Consider the following 20,238-nt stretch of genomic DNA (forward strand, 5'->3'; position numbering starts at 1 on the left):
CCACTGGTTTGCAACCATTGCATTCCTGACATATTCGACAAACACGTGTCCCACCTCCATCTGGTTGACTTGGTGCTGCCCCATTCTTGGCATCAAGATAGCTAACCTGTAGAATGTAGCCGACAAAACAGATGAAATCAAAAGATGTAGTGTTTTCAACAACACATAGTTAACCCTCTCCGCCAAATTAGTGGTCAGATAACCATAATGAAAGCCCTCGTTGAAACATTGAGCCCATTGCCACTACTTCATAGTACCTAACCATTGTCGAAAAGATGTGTTCATGTGACCCTCTATGTCACTCTCAAGTTGAGTCATCCTTTTCTGGAAAATGTGTGGCTCTAGCTCGTGCACTGTGTATGTATTAAGAAAATATAAGTTACAGTCTCGCCCTAAAACATTATGTTATATATTAAAAGGATAAGGTTATTCTTTACCCATTCTCACAGCTTGTCTCCGTCAGTCTGCATTCTTATAATCTCAGTAGAAGTTAGCCGCGATGTGCCAGATGCAGTAAACTGATCTCCATGGCACACCGGAACGCCTAATGGTGACAATTAATCATTTTCCTCTATTGGAGATGATCCAAATATTATCGTTACTAGTAACATACCTCTGCAGGTTTGCAAGGAAGAATTTCCATGACTCCATGTTCTCCTTATCTACGATGGCAAACGCTATCAAAAGCACGTTCTTGTTCCCGTCGTGAGTAATCGCAAGAAGTAGGATCTATGTATATTTACCGTATAGCCATGTCCCATCTACTTGCAGAAACGGATTGTAATGGGGAAATGCACGCACGTATAGATAAAACGTCTAGAACATCCATTGAAAAATTCTTTTTCTCGGTTGTAGTTAGTCATCCAGGCCGTAATAAGGTCGTGTCTGTAACTCAATGATAGTCCCCAGTACTTACTCCCACATAACGATTATCTATCCCTGTAACTCATTGTATGACGCATCGAAATCTCCATACAATTACTCCATTGCCATCTGTTTAGCTATCCATGCCTTCCGGTATGATACTCGATATTGGAATCGTGCCTGCATTTCGGCAATCAGTACCAAAACTTTAATGGTCGGCATGTCTTTCACCATTGGCATGATGGACGTACAGATAGTTTTGGAATCAATTTTTTAATAATCTTTTGTCATACGGTTGAAATGCATGTGTGAGGCCCAACAAATTTTCGTATCTCTCATATCTGCAGCTTTTGGATAAATGCAGCTCGTATCTGCCAATTGTAACCTTCCGCCGACTTCCAACACTCCTCAATATATAATGTCGGTTTAGACACAACGACTTTGTAGTCCATTGATATATTCATGCTATACCGCTTAATGGAAAATACTCACTCTTCCTTACTTTCGAATCTCTTGCGCACGAACAACTCCTCAGGATCGAAATCTACGGCTAGCCGGTGAGCAGGTAATATTTTAGGGTACTTTGGGAACTTGGCCGTGTGTGCCGCATCGAGGTTTATCCGCAATATGTGTGCCCCAGGATTATTATGTATCACAATACAACGAATCTGGTTCCTGACTGAAGACGCGTTAACGTTTCCATCATCATTCACACCTTCGTCGTCAATATCATCCGGGACCTCGTCTACGTCGAGATCACTATCAGTATTGACCTCGTGATCAGAAGGATCATTACTATGGTATACATCATCACCAACCACATCAGTCTCGGGTGCAGTATTAAGATTGATGTTGATCCCACATATAGTTGATTGACTATCAACATATGATATCAGAACCACCATACACGGCTCTTGAGCTCCATGTTCTTCACCTAATGGAGTGGGATATTCATTTGGCTCCACACCAGCTAACTCAGAAAATAACTGAATCGATGCATTTTGGTTGCTCTGAGTTCCACAATAAAAAGCAACTGTTGTCTCCATGTCTTCATCGTCTACAAGTTCCATTTCTGTGAATTTTATGGGATCCGTCGAAATTGGAAACTTGTAGAAAAGTTTCGAGATCCTTCTCCCACAATGTCTATCAATTGTTGCACTAATCATTTCCTTCATATCATCAAACGAGATATTTTTATTAAATCCCATTACTACTTGTTGGCGACATTCAAATCTACATCCCACGGTTGTTGTCAAAATTTCTCCATCGATATAAATGCATACGAAAAACTGATTCTCCATCTTCAATACTAGACCTGTTAAAAAAATTAAAAATTCTCAAAACAGTTTCGAATAGCAAAAAAAGTACTCACATAAAATTTTTAATGCAAAATTTTTCATTTAAAAGCTAACAAAATTAGTAACCTAACAAAATAACTTTCATATAACAAAATTACTAACAAAACTCTCTATTCTATTTAAAAAGAAATAAACTAAAATACCTTATCATTCTTTATGTTTTCCTTTCTTTCTTTTTTCTCTCTATTTTCTTACTTCTGTTCAGCTAAATTTTTTAGATATCTCCTACTCATTTGATTTTCAGGTGAGTTTAAATAGGTGAAAATTTAAGCACTGGTGACGCCTATAAGGTTGGAGTCACCGGTGGCGCCTACCAAATAGGCACCACCTATCCTATACCACATTTGTACATATACATGGGTCATGTATTATACCCGAAAAATAATACAAGTGGTGCCGCCTATGAGAATGACACTACTAATAAAATAATATTTAAAAAAACACAAAAAAATTATAAAAAACAGGTGGTGTCGTCTATGAGAAAGGCTCCACTCAAAAAACATATCATTTCTGTAATTAATCCCGCTGACAACCCATTTTAGAATTTAATTTTTTATATTATTTGAGTAAATTAACACTATTTAAAACATCTAAATTTTTCAAAAAAAATATTTTTTTTTAGTTTAAAAAATTAAGTTTGAAATAAATTTGGGTAGATGATTGGCCAGATTCATTCTAATAAAAAAAGTAAACATTTTTTAAAATAAAATTTTATTTGAATTTTTTATTTTTGGTAACATGATAGCTGAAGTGAAGTGCCACATCAATGAAATAACGGTCAAAGATGGTCAAAAGATTTTTTATATGAAATTCTTCAATTTGAGGGCTCAATTAATTAAAAAAAAACTATAAGGGGCTTAATTGATTTGCTTGGAATAATTTGAGGGCTATTTGAACCTTTTACCTAAAATAAACATTTCCTCTACTAATTTTACATACTGTTGTGTTGTTCAGCAATTATTTCTGGCCAATATTTTACTTACGCTATTAGCTTTAATGCTTTTCTTTATTTTTTTGGCTCTACAATTTTACTGTCTGAATATTTGTCAAGTAAAGACCCGTCCAGGGCGTCCACCCCTCGACGCTCCAGCCCCTTCTCTTTCGCTCTCTCTTACTCTCACTCGGCTACCGCTTTCTCCGTTTAAATAAACTCGTAACAGATTTTCCATTATTCAACGAATTCCTTGCGCTTCTTTAAACAGTATGTTTCACAATCACCCTTTTTCCTTTCACTTGCTTTATTAAGTTTATGCGTATCTCTAGATTTTATGCGTCTCAATCTTCATTTTCACTCATCTCAAATGTAGTTTTCAATACGTTTATGCTTTGGAGATTTGAATCAACGGTTTTAAAGTTTTTAAAGGAAGATTCTAATTTGTCTGGAATGATTCAACGAAACTCTACCTAACCAGTGTGAAAAATTAAAGATGAAGGCAATTTTATGTCCCTCCTCCCCCCCTTTGGTCCGTCTTATGCTTTGATGTTGTTTGATTTTGATCTGGGAATAATTGGTAATCGTTGTGTGTGAATTGCATTATTATGCTTGTGAAATCTTCCAAGTTTCTATTGCTGACAGGAATGTCTTTTTACGAGTAATCCATTCTATTTCTATCCTTTATCTGCAGACTGGCTAAGTCAAATAGCTAGGTCAGCTATTGAACTTTTTTTTATCTATTGATAAAGTTGGAATTATTTGATAATGGCTTCAAGAGTGATCTTGCGAAGGAGGAGCTACATTTTCAATTCCCCAACTCGACTTACTTCCCTGATTTGGGGCTTTTCTAGTTTTGGGCATAGACCATCATTTACATCCGAGGATTCACAAGGATCACCCTATGTTGCAAGCCATCCCTATCCAAGTTCTGATTTTAAGAAAGTCGTTTTACCTTCAGTTCTAAAAAATGAGCTATCATATTTTCTAGCAGCACAATATCATAGGAGTAACTCATCCGGAATCTCAAACTCGGGTTTTCTAGTGGGAAATTTGGAATTTAAGTTTCCACTGGGAGTCCGATGGTTTTCACAATCTGCGCGTTCTGCTTTGACTTCCACCGCCGGTAAACCTGAACTAGGTGGTTCTAGTGATGGAAAAGAACAACAGGCTTCTAAGAAGGTGAAGGAGGCTTCACCCGAGGAATGCGATCAAGCAGTTGAAGGCCTGAGTACAGTGAAAGCCAAAGCCAAAGCTAAGCAGGTACAGGACTCCACCAAAAGTGGACAATCGTTAATCAAGAAACTATGGGCAATGATTCTTGGCATTGGACCTGCCTTGAGAGCTGTTGCTTCTATGAACAGGTTTAAACTTCTCTAGTTTGTTTGTAGTTGAACTGATGTAATTGCTCTGATACTTATTATTTTATAACTTTCTGCAGAGAAGACTGGGCAAAGAAGCTTCGCCATTGGAAGGATGAATTTAAATCTACAATGCAACACTATTGGTTGGGTACAAAGTTACTTTGGGCTGATATTAGGATAAGCTCAAGGTTGTTGGTAAAACTTGCAAGCGGGAAGGGTCTTTCTAGAAGGGAAAGGCAACAGCTTACTAGAACGACAGCTGATATTTTTAGGCTAGTTCCTTTTGCCGTCTTCATCATAGTTCCATTTATGGAGTTCTTGCTACCAGTATTTTTGAAACTATTTCCCAACATGTTACCTTCAACCTTCCAGGACAAGATGAAAGAACAGGTAATTGCCTTAGGTTTTCCCATTACTGAAGAATTTCTCTTGTTGTACTATCTTTCTTATTTGTAGTACCCATGGCTTAAGAATTAGCCAATTTATGCTAATCTAGTATTTCGATCATTCTGATTGTTTATACTAGGAAGGAATGTTATCTATTTCTATGGCTGTCTGCCTTTTATAATAGTACTTTTTGAAATTTCTAAACAACAATCCACTGAACTTGATTTTATTACACATAATTTAAGATTGTGGTATCAGTTGAAATGCTTAACCTGCAGGAAGCATTGAAAAGACGGCTGAATGCTAGGATAGAATATGCAAAGTTTCTTCAAGATACGGTGAAAGAAATGGCAAAAGAAATCCAAAACTCACGGAGTGGAGATGTTAAAAAGACGGCAGAAGATCTTGCTGAGTTTATGAACAAGGTACTTTTGCTCTTTTTAAGTTTTTTTCCTGGCACAAATTCCTTTTAAGAGAAAATATTAATATGTGATTCATTCCGGTATATGAACAGGTTAGAACTGGTGCAGGTGTATCCAATGATGAAATTTTAGGCTTTGCCAAGTTGTTTAATGATGAACTTACTTTAGACAATATTAGCAGGTTGGTACTTCATTTGGCATTGCCTTATTGTGGAATTATCCCACACTTCATCTCTTCATTGGATGTGTGTGCTTGTTCATTTCTTCTTAATAGATGGAAAAAGAAAAGAGGTATAGTTATGTCCTTCAGCTTATTACACTATTTGATGATGCTAGCTGATTCCTTTGTTGGTTACAGGCCTCGTTTAGTGAATATGTGCAAATATATGGGTATCAGTCCATATGGTACAGATGCATATTTACGATATATGCTTCGGAAAAGACTGCAAGAGTAAGACTGCCTTTTCTTTTGGGGATGTTTACATGATGCTTAGCTGACACAGTTTGAGCTTAAGCATCTTTTGTCCTGATCATTATTGCTTTATAAAAAACTAATGGTTGTTTTAGGAATCATGAATATGTCATGAACGAGGTGAAAAAAATTACGCAATTCTGTTTTGGGTGATTTATTGAAATTTTGCATTGTTAAATTTTGTATGTGTTTATAGAATCAAGAATGATGATAAGATGATTCAAGCTGAGGGTGTGGAGTCTCTTTCAGAAGCGGAGCTTCGACAAGCTTGCAGAGAGCGGGGGTTACTTGGATTACTTTCGGTGGAGGAGATGAGGCAACAGGTACTGAAAATTTTGTTGCTTCAGGCAAAAGTTTATCCAATATTTTTCGAGCCTATCACAAAATGTAATTGATTTGGATTAGTACGAGAAGGTTCAAACAGAAGAATAACAATTTGGTTTTGCTTCTTTCCCAAATAGTTAACAGCAGTAGGATTTTATGGCATGCCTACATGCATGATTACATGCATTCATTTATCAAATTTTGATAACTTAGTGGGATTGTATTTTGAGTAAAATATGTGCTTGGGAACCTCAATTCCTTTTTTCTACCTTGATTGACTAATGAGTGGTACTTATAGGATTTAGTGTAATAATAATATTATTTCCCTTGACAGTTGTGTGACTGGCTGGATTTATCTCTCAATCATTCCGTTCCCTCTTCTCTATTGATTCTGTCTAGGTAAGTCTGCATGTTCACTTTTGTATTTTTATTTGACCTATGACTGCATTCAAAAATCTATTTCCTTGTTTTTCTCTGTAGAGCGTTCACCGTGTCTGGAAAAGTCAGACCAGAGGAGGCTGTTCAAGCTACACTCTCCTCTCTTCCGGATGAGGTCGTGGATACTGTTGGAGTTACAGCTTTACCATCTGAAGATTCTGTTTCAGAAAGGAGGAGAAAGTTGGAATTCCTTGAAATGCAGGAAGAACTTATCAAGGTTTATTGCGTTAATGCTTTGCATGACGTTGCAGTCTCTTAAAAGAGAGGGAAATAATTATTTGTTCCATATTCAATTTCTTTTTTCGCTAGGCCTTGAGATTTTTTGTCCTGTTATTTGATTCCATTCTTTGCTCTCTTACATGATATTGGAAAACAAGAAAAAACAAACGTTTTGTCTTAACTGAATTATCATTTTATCAAGGTTTAGTTCACGTTATATAGGTTGATGCCAATGTGGGTTACAATGAAAAGGAGACATGTAAATCTCAAGGGTTTATTCCCATAAACCTAACTTTTGCATTGGGATTGCAGTGCTTAATTCCATGTTTTGAAGCGCACTAGTTGATTTTGTTTTTCTGTAGACATTTACATCTGTGAGTGTAATTTTATACCATTTGATTGTTAGATCTGTAGATTGGAGTTTTGTTGCATCCTATTGTTGTTTGTAACTGGATAAACAAATGTGTAGGAGGAAGAAGAGGAGGAGGAAGAGGAACAAGCCAAGTTGAAAGAATCTATTAGCAAACAAAAGGATGTGGCTTTGGAAGAGCTGGCTGTTTCCACAGCAAAAGAAGCGCAAGAATTAGCAAAAGCAAAAACATTGGAAAAACATGAGCAGCTATGTGAGCTTAGCCGAGCATTAGCTGTTTTAGCTTCTGCATCCGTAAGGACCAACGTTATTAATACCTTCTATGTGTATCTTATATTTGATGTTTCGTACTCTGATTCTAGACATTTTGCTACTATTTTCAGTCGGTCAGCTGGGAGCGTGAAGAGTTCTTGAGACTTGTCAAGAAAGAGGTATTTAAAGCAAAATAGTTCTGGAAAGTATACTGGTTATTGTTTCTTCAAGTTTTCATTCCATTTATCAGGGGACATGATACTGTGTTCTTTCCCTAGTTTAATTTTATTCATGTGCATTATTAGTCAAGGTTGTTGATAGGTGATCTTTGTGAATTGTTATCAGATTATTAATCACACATGCACATTTTGTAAATGCTGATCAAGGTTGCATAGGTTCAGAGGCATTAAGGTCTGTGCCCTGAAATAAGCCAAGCCAACCTGAGATTTTTGGGTTGGCTAACTTTAACAAGCTCAAAGCTTGCCAAACCCGAAGAGCTTTATGAGTAAGTAGAGTAAATGGAGTGGAAAGAGAGAAGAGGGAGAGAAATCCAATTCATCTTGAGCACCTTAAGGGTAGACTAGCTGTGAACAGAAATGTTATTTTTTTCCCTGCTTGTATTGCCAAGTGGAACTCCTGGTGAGACAATTGAAGAAAGCACCATTTCTTCGAAATAATGCCTTAGCTCCTCTAGGCCTTTTAATCTTTCTACTTATCTGACATGCAAATAATGTGATTGTTGAGAGGACGGTGAAAACTGATAATCCAGTGTCCGCTTATGTCAACTCCCACCCCCTCCCCCCACATTCCGTACCTTATTGATAATCCACTTTCAGATAGACTTAAAATTTTTTGAAATAAAGAGTTGTATCATTTATAAATAGAAAGATTTCAACCTCATTTACTTTAAGCTTATTAAAGATCAAAGGACAAACCTTTCTTTTGTTTTGTGTTTTTATTCATTATATCTAATCTTTTCATTAGTTGATGATATCCAATGGTTCTTAGCAATGTTTTTAAACCTATTCATAATTCTATTCTAGTTATACAAATGTTATATTGCAATTCAAATTAAGCGAGATATATAAAATTCAAATTTGGAACTTGGTTAGCAATATTTGACCATATAATCATCAAAAAAAGATCTTTGAGTTGCATATTTATTTACCATTTGTTTTTCTTGAAGTTTGTGGCATGAACTTTCCAATGATATATGAAAACTTTGTATTAGATCCAATTTGTACAGAAACATTCATAAAGTTCTTAATACCAAATTTTTGATAAGCTTGTTTCAAAAGCTTGATCAATATAATGATCCAAACAACTAGAAACTTTTGTTCTGTTGTTTAGTGTGTGTAGGAATATTCTGTAAATATTTTAGGAATATTTTGTAGATATTCTTTTTATTAAAATCCCTTATTTTAAGGGATCATATCTCCTATTTAGTATCTTTCCTAACTTAGAGTTTCCTAAAGTAGTGTCATAGGTTGTATATAAAAACTCTGATTTATGTTCTATTTAGTATAAAATACTCTGATTTCTACATGGTATCAGCTTAGGTTACGATTTCTTTTTCAACCTAGACCATGTCCGAAACTCCTTCTCCTACTTCGGAGATTACTTCAAATCCAGAAAATTTTTTTGGTTCCGATGCTCCATCAATTTGTCTGGTCTGACTATCACCTGCCATCGATTGAATGGCAACAATTTTCTTGAATGGTCCCAATCGGTTAAGATTTTTCTCTTGGGCAGAGAAAGATTGGACTACGTTACTGGTGAAATCAAGAAGCCTGCTGTGACTGATGCTGGTTTTGCTAAGTGGATGCGTGACAATGGTCAGGTTATGACTTGGCTCCTTAATTCCATGACCCCGAGTATAAGCAGAAACTTTCTTCTTTACACCACAGTCGCTGAAATTTGGAGTGCAGTCCGCGAAACCTACTCTAGCACGGATAACATTGCTGAATTATATCATGTTGAAGATCAAGCAGCCACCCTTAAACAAGGAACCATGCCTGTTACTCTCTACTACAATACCCTTACTGCTCTTTGGCAACAATTAGATTTGTATGCACATTATGATTGGGTAGATCCAAGAGATGCTGCTTTTTATCAGCAAATTGTTACTCAACGAAGACTTTTTCAATTTCTCCAAGGCTTAAATAAGGACCTGGACGAGGTTCGCGGCAGGGTCCTGGCTATTTCTCCTCTTCCCTCCCTTCGAGAGGCTTTCTCTATGGTCAAGAAGGAAGAAAGCCGAAGGTGTGTGATGTTGTCTGATGAACCATATTCCACTTCTGAAAGATCTGCCTTACTGACCCATCAATCATCTCCCTCTTCCAAACGGGGGAACCTTGGTGTGATCATTGCAAAAAGCCTGGCCACTCTAAGGAGAAGTGTTGGACGCTTCATGGTAAGCCTCAGGACTGGAAGTCCAAGCACTCTCGAGATAATAAATCAAGCCTTGTTGCCACCCTGTCACTAGTTTCACTAAAGAACAGATTGCTGAACTTCAAAAACTATTTGGAAAGTTTCAAGGGTCTTGTGAGGGTAATCTGGTCATAAAAGATCCAGAAGGTAACCTTTCTTCAACTGCATTTTTCTCCTCCCAGTTGAATCCTAATTGGATCCTCGATTCTGGTGCTACGGATCATATGACTGGTAACAAGGCATTGTTTCACAATTTTTTCATACCTTTGGTAAAGCTGTCAAAACGGCTGATGGTACCTTGTGCAAAATAGAGGGACATGGCACTGTTATTCTCAATGAACAGATTGCACTTAAAAATGTTCTCTTTGTACCAAATCTGGCGTGCAATCTCATCTCTGTTAGTAAATTGTCCACAGACTTGCACTGCTCTATAATTTTTAATGATCGTGATTGTACTTTGCAAGCACTGAACTCGAAGAAGATGATTGGTAAGGCCAGCTTGCATAATGGTCTCTACATCCTCCCTACCTCTCCTAAAATCGAGATCTCCAAGTCATTTACCGCTTTAGGAAAAGTTGATACTGTTATGTTATGGCACTTTCGTTTAGGCCATCCTAGTTTCCAATACCTTGCAAAATTGTTTCTTGCTCTATTCATTAATAAAAGGCCTAATTCTTTTTCTTGCAAAGTTTGCTCTCTTGCCAAACATACTAAATTATCTTATTTTCCTTCTACATACAAGCCTTCTTACCCTTTTGCTTTGATCCATAATGATATTTGGGGCCCTTCTCGGGTGAAGAATGCTGATAATTGTAAGTGGTTTATCACTTTTATTGATGATCACAGTAGGATAACTTGGACTTATTTGCTGAAAGATAAATCTGAAACTGCTAGTGTTTTTGTGCAATTTTATAACATGGTTCTCACTCAATTTGGGTCTAAAATCCAGCTCTTTAAATCTGATAATGGTAGTGAATTTTTTGCTAGGTCTTTAGGTGATTTTTTTAAGGAAAAGGGCATAGTTCAGATTAGTTCTTGTGTTGGAACCCCACAGCAAAACGACATTGTCGAAAGAAAAAATAGGCACCTTCTTGAAGTTACTTGTTCTCTTCTGTTTACCACTAATGTTCCTAAATATTTGTGGGGGGAAGCCTTATTAACCGCCACATATTTAATCAACCGGATGCTTAGTAAGGTTTTAAAATTTCAAACGCCTCAATCTATATTTTTGCAGCACTTTCCTCATTTTAAGCCTATCTCCTCCATTCTGCCACTTAAAATTTTTGGCTGCACTGTTTTTATCCAAAATATTGCTCCTAATAAGTCCAAGTTAGATCCTAAGTCTTTAAAATGTGTATTGGTTGGGTATTCTTCACTTAAGAAGGGTTATAAATGCTATCATCCTCCTTCTAAACGATTTTTCACCACTATGGATATAACATTTTATGAGCAGGATTCCTATTTCACTCAGGCTGAAATTCAGGGGGAAACATGGACTGATTTTCAGCCACAACAGGTATCTCCTCCTAATCTTCATTCTCAACCTTCAGAATTGCCATCTTGTTCGCCATTACCTGCAGATCTATCACCTGTGAATGCTCCCATTGATTCTCCTGTAGTACCTATGACTAATTCACCTACACCCACTTTAAACACTCTTCCTGAAAATACACCTACTCCAATTGACAGTCTTCAAAAAACACCACCACCCAAACAGCTTCGTGTCTACACAAGAAAAAGAAGACATCACTGAGACTGTTTTGCAATTTGATTCTTGCCGAGAATTGGATTTGGGTCCAGCTGCCAAAATGGAAGAAGAAATCAGTAAGTCCACTACTCTAGATGACTTTCCTATTGCTATTAGAAAAGGGGTTAGACAGTGCACCAAGCATCCTATTGAAAAATTTACTGGTTATAATTCATTGATGCCGTCTTTTCAAGCATTTACAGCAACTTTGGATAAAGAACAAGTTCCCACAAGCATAGCTGAAGCTCTAAAGGATCCAAAATGGAGAAGGGCTGTTGAAGAGGAAATTTGTGCACTAGAGAAAAATGCTACTTGGACCATTACAGACCTTTCTCAAGGAAAAAAGGCTGTCGGCTGTAAATGGATCTTTGCTGTAAAGTATAACTCCAATGGCAGTATCCAACGATACAAAGCTAGACTAGTGGCCAGAGGTTTCACGCAAACATATGGGATAGACTTCACAGAAACTTTTGCACCTGTGGCAAAGCTTAACACTAATCGAGTACTCCTAAGTTTGGCTGTAAATTGCGATTGGAAATTACACCAACTTGATGTAAAAAACGCATTTCTTAATGGCAAGCTTGAGGAAGAAGTCTATATGCAATTGCCACCTGGCTCAAAGTCTATTGAAGGTTGCAACAAGGTTTGCAAGCTCAACAAGTCTCTATACGGGTTAAAACAATCACCCAGAGCTTGGATCGAGAGGTTCACTAAAGTCATTCTTCAAAATGGCTACAAGCAGTCCCTTGCCGATCATACGCTTTTCATCAAGGTAACTTCTACAAATAAGAAAGCTATCCTAATTGTGTATGTGGATGACATCATTCTTACTGGAGATGATGAGGAAGAGATTAGCAATTTGAAGAAGTTAAACAGGGAATTCGAAACCAAGGACTTGGGAAAGCTAAGGTATTTCCTAGGAATGGAGGTGGCAAGATCAAAAGAAGGACTTGTGATCAACCAGAGAAAGTATGTACTTGATTTACTCAAAGAAACTGGTTTTCTTGGCTGTAAGCCGGCTGATACACCAATGGAGGCAAACTTGAGATTCAATAAAGAAGATGAGTCCTTAGTAGACAGAGAGAAATTTCAAAGGTTAGTTGGGAAACTAATCTACTTATCCTTGACAAGGCCAGGTATAGCTTTTCCCGTAAATGTGATAAGTCAACACATGACTAATCCTGTAACACCCCGAACCCGAGACCGTCGCCGGAGTCGAACACGAGGTGTTAACAGACTTCAAACCACTTATTAAAAATTTCCCAGACAAGCTGCCAATCTGCGTACTAGTCGCTTTAAAAATCATATCTTGAGTTCTGAAACTCGAAATCCAGTTCCGTAAATTTTCCCTGGAACTAGACTCATATATCTATATGGTGGAATTTTTGTAGAATTTTTGGTCGGGCCAATTGGTACAATTTATTAGTTAAAGTCGTCCCTGTTCCTGGGTTCGACTACTCTGACCCTTGTGCATTACGACTTAGATATCTCCCTTTACAGAGCTCCAATACTAATGCCGTTGGTTTCTAATGAAACTAGACTCAAAAGGGAATCTATACATGTAAAGCATGACTTCTAATTGTCTCTGATTAATTTAGGGTGAATTTCTAAAGTCGGGACAGGGGATCCAGAAATCGCTCTGGCCCTGTTTCACAAGAGTTTAATTATCTCCTAACATACAGCTCATATGGTCGTTTCGTTTCTTCTATATGAAAGTAGACTCATCGAGCTTCGATTACATAATTTATTCATTAATTAATTCCATTCCTACTGTTTTTAGTGATTTTTCAATCTCACGTCACTGCTGCTTCCAGCATCTGTTACTAAAGCAACTATGCCTATTTTGTGATTTCTCCTTGATCTAACTAGTAATTCATCATACATATCACAAATTATGATCATGACTAGCCATGCCAAAGGCTAACCATTGTCAAACATCTCCCTACTACACTATTGCCATATCATGAATTTTAACACAAAAAATAATCAACCATGACATATGGCATAAAAATCGAATTACCAAGACTTACGACCTAACATTATAGAACCAAATCCAACCGAACATTTATGCCATTTTCGCATGGCTAAAAGTTTACATACCAAATTTCAACAAAACATATTAGCCTATACATGCCGAAATGTTCTCCTAGACCGACTAAAAAGAAGATACCAAAAGTTGCTAGCCGGTGTGATGACTTCGATGACGGTCCCGAGTACGGAAAAAGTCGAGTCCAAAAAACCTAAAATAGGTGACAAGTAAACACCGAATGAGTATATAACTCAGTAAGTCATAAGCAATACACTACCATCCATTAATAACATTATCACAAGAGGAAACAAAATGGAACGAGGCTAATTACTCCATCCAAACCGAACTATACCATAGTTCCTTAGACCTTTCGGTTCAATCTCATACCAAGTCATACATTCACATTCCATATACTAATCAATAGGATATTTGAGGCATTTTCATACATCATTTTATTTTCGTTACAATCATACAACTAAATAACCTTTCACCTATTCCACGATGAACCTTATGCACGTGACTTCAATTATAATTGTCACATAGGTTCAAAACTTACCAAGCTCAACTCCAAATATAAACATAGCGCCTATTAGCCATGAACTCAAGGTACTTACCCCTTTCCGCTGTCCGAAATCGACTCGGTAAGGTCGCACCCTTAATATAAATAATTGATAGAAAATATGTATATATATATAGTGGGTTCGCACACATAGTGCTTAATAATCAACCACGCACACTTAGTGCCATGTACTTTAAACTCGCACACTTAGTGCCATGCATTTCAAGCCCGCACACTTAGTGCCAATCTCACAACTGTGAACACTTATTGCCCGCACACTTAGTGCTGAAAACCAACCACTCTATACGCTTCACTGCCTTTTTACATTCGACAATTTCATCTCTACATACATATACATTTGTATACATTTCATCTCATTAAACACAATTGCATAGGTATTACGATCATTTAAATCAATACCAACTATATGCTTAATGACTTACCTTGTGTTGGGTAAAATAATTCCAAGTCGGCTACTCGATGACCTTCGATTTCCCCTTGTTGGACGCCTCTCCTTTAGGATCTTGAGCTTAAACAAATAAATTAACTCATTCAACCGCTTTGCTACATATATTGGTATTCACATTTTAATGATTTTATGACATACGGAACGGCATGGTAAAATTTTTATCTTGCTACCTCATGTTCTTAGCTATTCGGCTAATAACCTTATGCAATTACCATACTTTCAATAATCTAATCACACATGCATATGCATACTTGGACATTCGGCAATCACCTTGCTAATTTTAAACTCAACATCACATAAGCTCCCAAGTGATGGCCGAATATGTATATCTATACTATCACCTATAATTCATCAAATCACAAAATTTCATCTCATGAACACTTGACCCATTTTTACCCCATATGGCCGAATGTGCAAGATTAAATTCAACACCACCTATGTACTTAATTAGGTGGCCGAATATACCAAGTTAGACTTGACATTATACGTCACAAGAACTCTAATTTAATTTGTCAATTGCTTGGCCACGAACTCACAAGTGCCTTATCTACAACCTATTCGGCCTTACTACTTAAACTTAGTCTTTCATACACTTATCTCTATTGTTTTAGAAGGCCGAATCCTTATGTGTTCCAACATCTAGCTTACTCAATTCAACACATCAAAACGACATTTAGGCCGATTTTGCTAGCACACAAGCCTTTGACCGAATGTCCTTGACCTCTAGTCACCTAAATTTTTATTCTTTAAAACTCATCCAAGACCACATTCGGCACCTCCAACCAATAATTTAGATATTCTCAAGTTCATTCACACGTACAATTATATATCACATTAAGCATTAATCATTTTGCAACATGAATTCTATAGCATGGCCGAATACTCATGCACATACACATAACAACAAGAACTCAATGACACAAAAATCTCCTTTCCAAAGTACATACATACCCATACATACGGCAACTTCCATTCTTTTCTCCCAACAATGAATCCATGAATTTTGCCATGGGTTAACTAGACTATACCCATATCAACTAAATCTCAATATCAATTAGAATAAAAATCACAATGCATACCTTTCCATTGAAATAGCCATGGCCGAATGCCTTGGTTTCTTTTTTTTTTTCAATCTTTCCTTTCTCAATTTCGGCAAATGAAGAAGATGGAAGATGAGCCTTCCTTCACCTTTGTTTTCTTTACTCACGGCAATTGTAACAAGGAAAAGGATGAACACTCCTTCTTCCTCCCTTATTTTATTCATCTTTTTTCCTTTTTAATTCCTTTCTTTAATTTATTCTAATTTACTTACCAATATTAAATAATAAACAACATAAACTTGGAGGAATGGAACCATGCTTGGCCGGCCACTTAACATGAATTGGGCACTTTGACATGCAAACCCAAACTTTCCTATTTTAATACTATTTGGTCCTTACTTATTTATCTATCATAATTTTCTAAGTCTCTCAACTAGATCCTTTCAAGCAAAATTCACATTCTTAAGATAAAATTAAAACATCAAATTTTTATACAAGTACTATCACACATATAAGATATGCAAATAAAATTTTAACTAAATTTTATGACTCGGTTTTGTGGTCCCGAAACCACATTCCGACTAGGGTCAAATTAGGGCTGTCACAAATCCTACTGAAGAGCATATGGCAGCAGCAAATAGAATTCTCAAGTACTTGAAGAAAACTCCAGGACAAGGCTTAATGTTTAAGAAGACACAAGACAGAACTGTTAAGATTTTTACAGACTCTAGTTGGGCTGGAGATCTCACTGAAAGAAGATCCACTAGTGGGTACTGCACTTTTGTTTGGGGTAACCTTACAACTTGGAGAAGTAAGAAACAATCTGTTGTTTCAAGAAGTAGTGCTGAAGCTGAATTTAGAGCACTAGCTTTGGGGATATGCGAAGGAATTTGGCTACTTAAATTACTAAAAGAACTTGGCACAAATTAGGAGGATCACTTTGAAGTTTTGTGTGATAATCAATCTGCCATTCAGATTGCCAAGAACCCAGTTCAACATGACCGAACAAAGCATGTTGAAATTGATAGGCATTTTATTGTTGATCAAATCAACAAAAAGACAGCCACTCTTTCTTACATTCCTTCAGAAGGACAGATTGCAGACATTCTTACCAAGGCTTTGCCAAAACTTGTGTTCAATAAATTCCTATTCAAGCTGGGATTATACAATGTATATTCTCCAGCTTGAGGGGGAGTGTAGGAATATTCTGTAAATATTTTAGGAATATTTTGTAGATATTCTTTTTATTAAAATCCCTTATTTTAAGGGATCATATCTCTTATTTAGTATCTTTCCTAACTTAGAGTTTTCTAAAGTAGTGTCATAGGTTGTATATAAAAACTCTGATTTATGTTCTATTTAGTATAAAATACTCTGATTTCTACAGTGTGCAGTAAAAAATATATTTTCCCTCTTTGATATACCTGTATATAAAATTTGACTATTATCTTCATATTGTCGTCATATTTGTGATATTATTTAGGAATTTGAAGTTACTGAGTTTCTCTCTTTTTTCTTGCTCTTACTGTTTTCAGGTAGAACTGTACAACAGTATGGTAGAGAAAGAGGGTACAGAAGATGAAGAAGAAGCTAAGAAGGCATACAAAGCTGCCCGAGAGCATAGTGACCATACTGCTCAGAAGGCAATTGGTGACAAAGTTTCCTCTGCACTTATAGACAGGGTAATTATTTCCATAGACTTTTTAGTTAAAACACTCTTCTAGCTTCAATCGTGCTGTTCTCAATTTGTTAACTACCTGCATTGGTGATTGTAACATTTGGTCTTTTAAACATGGAAACTAACACGGTATTTAATTTTTTTTTTATTTTTATTTTTTGGCATTTCAGGTTGATGCTATGCTCCAAAAGCTTGAAAAAGAAATTGATGATGTTGATGCTAAGATTGGAGACCGATGGCGGTTGCTTGATAGGTTTGTTCATTGCAATTCTGAAAAAGTTGCATATTGTGTTCCGATTAGTGATTCAACATAAAATTATGGATTTCCAGCACCACTTTATCTACACATTCTTGTCTTTTGAACATGAATAGACTGCTTACTAAACCAATACAGAATGTTGCTGAATTGGAAAAGTAAAAGAGAAGGATAAAAGAAAGAAAGAAATGTGCAGCAGTAGATGATTTTCTGTGTGCCTTTCTCATAGTCTCTGATCATAGCATTTGTCTTGAATGCCATATGAAGTGCTTCCAAAGCTGGAGCAATGTTCATATGGTAATCAGCCAAATCTGATTTATCATTTGTGATAAAATAGAAAGTCGGAGGCATGCCTAGTAAAACACTGAGATTAACATCTTGCTATTTAGCTGGACCAGGCTTATAAAAATGGCATTATTCTGAACTTGGATCCTATGTTTCCAAGTTTTGGTTCGATTCATGATATGTCTTCATTGTTTGTTTCTACCTGGCTTGTTCCATTGATTGTCTTTGAAGCCTTTCCTTGACCCATTTGTTAAAGTATTCCCCTTATCTGAACATGTCAAGCATGCTTTCCAGCCTTGTCAACTTTCTAGTTCCCTTGTTCCTTCATTACTGTGTGAATGGACAGGCACTTTATTCATGCTCTTCTGCCCAGGTCTTTGGTTCTATTAATGAAATGGCAACTTTTAGTGCATTATTTTTTAGTATCTTTGTGAAAGTAGCTTATTATTAGAAGCATATTTAATTTTGTTTGCTATGCTTCTGAACTTGAGAATGCCCCTTCATGCTTTCAAGCAACAGTAGGATTCTGGCTTTATTTGAAAAACTTTTCTTGTTAAGGTCCCTGCTAACTTCAAGTGCTTTGAGCACAATTAAACACCCAGGGGAGCTCCTTAAATACTTCAAAAGTAATTTCGGGATGGATGGCATATTGCATCAAATTGGACCTTAACCTTTCAAATACTTACCTAAAGTGTTTTAACTTTGCTGTATCACTATCGACAACTGTGTATCACTTTTATGCATACAGTGCGGATTCTTTCTTGCAATCTTATTGTATTTGTTTTATTCCTATTTCATGTAATGCATTACTTTCTTGATGGAAGGATTTTGTCAAATCTATTATTTTGTCCCCTTTGTATGCCAGGGATTATGATGGTAAAGTTACTCCTGAGGAGGTTGCTTCTGCTGCTATGTATCTCAAGGACACATTAGGCAAGGAGGGTATACAGGAGCTTATTAGCAACCTCTCCATAGATCGAGGTAGAGTGTTTTTCTTTTTGGTGGTATATCTGGGAGCATGATAAATAGTTTTTGCATCAGGCTGGAGGGTGAAGGGGGTGGGGGTGGGATTAAGACAGAGACTAAAATGAGAAAGGGGGATATATGCTTAGGTCCTTGGATTTTGTTTAAAATGCTACTGTTGGGTGGCATAACATTGTCATTTGGACATTAAATTCTTTTTGTTTTGATTCTTCCTCTGAATTTCTTGCAACAGAAGGAAAAATACTTGTTGAAGATATCGTCAAATTAGGGGGTGAAACAGATGACGCTGACACTGCTGAAGCAGGAAGATCGTAGGGAACTACTGAAATTTTTGTTGTTAAACCCTGTTTAAAGGGTCATTAGTGCCTCTATTACAACATTATTGTATTTTAACTTAGAAATAATGTAGCACTTGACTTCAGTATCCGCTGATTTTATGTCACCTACTACAATCTGAATATATTACAAGTTGAGGAAAAATGAACCCTATGTATTCTTTGTCGCAGAAGTTATAGTGAAACACTGGCTGCTTGGAAAGTTATCTACAAAAGTGTTGTATATAATACCAATAATCAATGCCTTTTAGACTCAAAACGAAATTGACTGTCTTTTAAAGTACTTTTATGATGACAATGGCAGGAAATTATGCAGCTTGCTTAAAGTTTGATTTAAGTATGTTGTTTTGGGGGTTGGGGGGGTGTGAAAATGACCTTTTGGAATGAAGGAAAGATGACAAACTTTTTTGTAAAAACTTGTGCTTCATGTAACGCATCTACATATTGATGATGGCCGATCTCCGATCAACACTACATGAATGAGAAATAGAAGAAAGCGAATAGAGAAAAATAGAAGGAATTTGGAAATTAGGGTTATGATGGGTCAAAACTTGGATACCCATTCCGTTTATGGATACCAATTTTTATACAGCACTTCCTTACTTAGAATACAAAGGAAATACAAAGGAACTATGACTAGCGACAATATTAATAGAATAACAACTATTTACAATTGAATCCAAATAGAATACAATCAAAATTACTAACCGTATTAACAAAATAACAATTATTTACAGCTAAATCCAAAGAGAGTACAATCAAAATGAATTATAATTGTAACAATAATTCCCTCATTAAACAATCCTTGACCTCAAGGAATGAAAGATAGAAACTTCCTTTGCAAATAGTGTAAAGCTTCCCATGTAGCATCCTTGAGGAAGGTGGTAGTCCATTGAACTAAAACTTCTGTTATTGCTTGATTACCCCATTTGCCCAAGTGTAAATCAAGAATTTTAAGGGGTTCTTTTACCAATATACTATAACACCCTTCACCTGTTTTGACAACTGGTACAAATGGGAGATGC

General features: G+C 36.5%; 1 protein-coding gene across 2 annotated transcripts; it reads left to right on the forward strand.

Annotated features, from left to right (window-relative positions):
• The first annotated feature begins 3,216 nt into the window (after positions 1-3,216).
• Positions 3,217-19,419, forward strand: LOC107893932 (mitochondrial proton/calcium exchanger protein). 2 transcript variants are annotated; one of them, XM_016819076.2, is made up of 15 exons: positions 3,217-3,423; positions 3,848-4,517; positions 4,595-4,907; positions 5,183-5,329; positions 5,419-5,507; positions 5,685-5,777; positions 5,995-6,121; positions 6,457-6,521; positions 6,603-6,777; positions 7,249-7,443; positions 7,533-7,580; positions 17,211-17,357; positions 17,524-17,606; positions 18,760-18,875; positions 19,111-19,419. In XM_016819076.2, exons 2-15 carry the CDS (start codon positions 3,922-3,924, stop codon positions 19,191-19,193), a joined length of 2,277 nt encoding a protein of 758 aa, XP_016674565.1. In that variant the 5' UTR covers positions 3,217-3,423; positions 3,848-3,921; the 3' UTR covers positions 19,194-19,419. The 2 variants fall into 2 exon arrangements, with proteins under 2 accessions (XP_016674565.1, XP_040940249.1); XM_041084315.1 differs by lacking the exon at positions 3,217-3,423 and having other exon boundaries at positions 4,224-4,416.
• The last annotated feature ends 819 nt before the right edge of the window (positions 19,420-20,238 follow it).

Source organism: Gossypium hirsutum, chromosome A13, assembly GCF_007990345.1.
Source record: "Gossypium hirsutum isolate 1008001.06 chromosome A13, Gossypium_hirsutum_v2.1, whole genome shotgun sequence".
NCBI lineage: Eukaryota > Viridiplantae > Streptophyta > Magnoliopsida > Malvales > Malvaceae > Gossypium > Gossypium hirsutum.

Bases quoted from the DNA above. Each gene is read 5' to 3' on its own strand.
- LOC107893932 (XM_016819076.2), top strand. From the start codon at position 3,922: ATGGCTTCAAGAGTGATCTTGCGAAGGAGGAGCTACATTTTCAATTCC. The intron at 4,518-4,594 runs GTTTAAACTTCT...AACTTTCTGCAG, and splicing joins GCTGTTGCTTCTATGAACAG to AGAAGACTGGGCAAAGAAGC. The intron at 4,908-5,182 runs GTAATTGCCTTA...CTTAACCTGCAG, and splicing joins AGGACAAGATGAAAGAACAG to GAAGCATTGAAAAGACGGCT.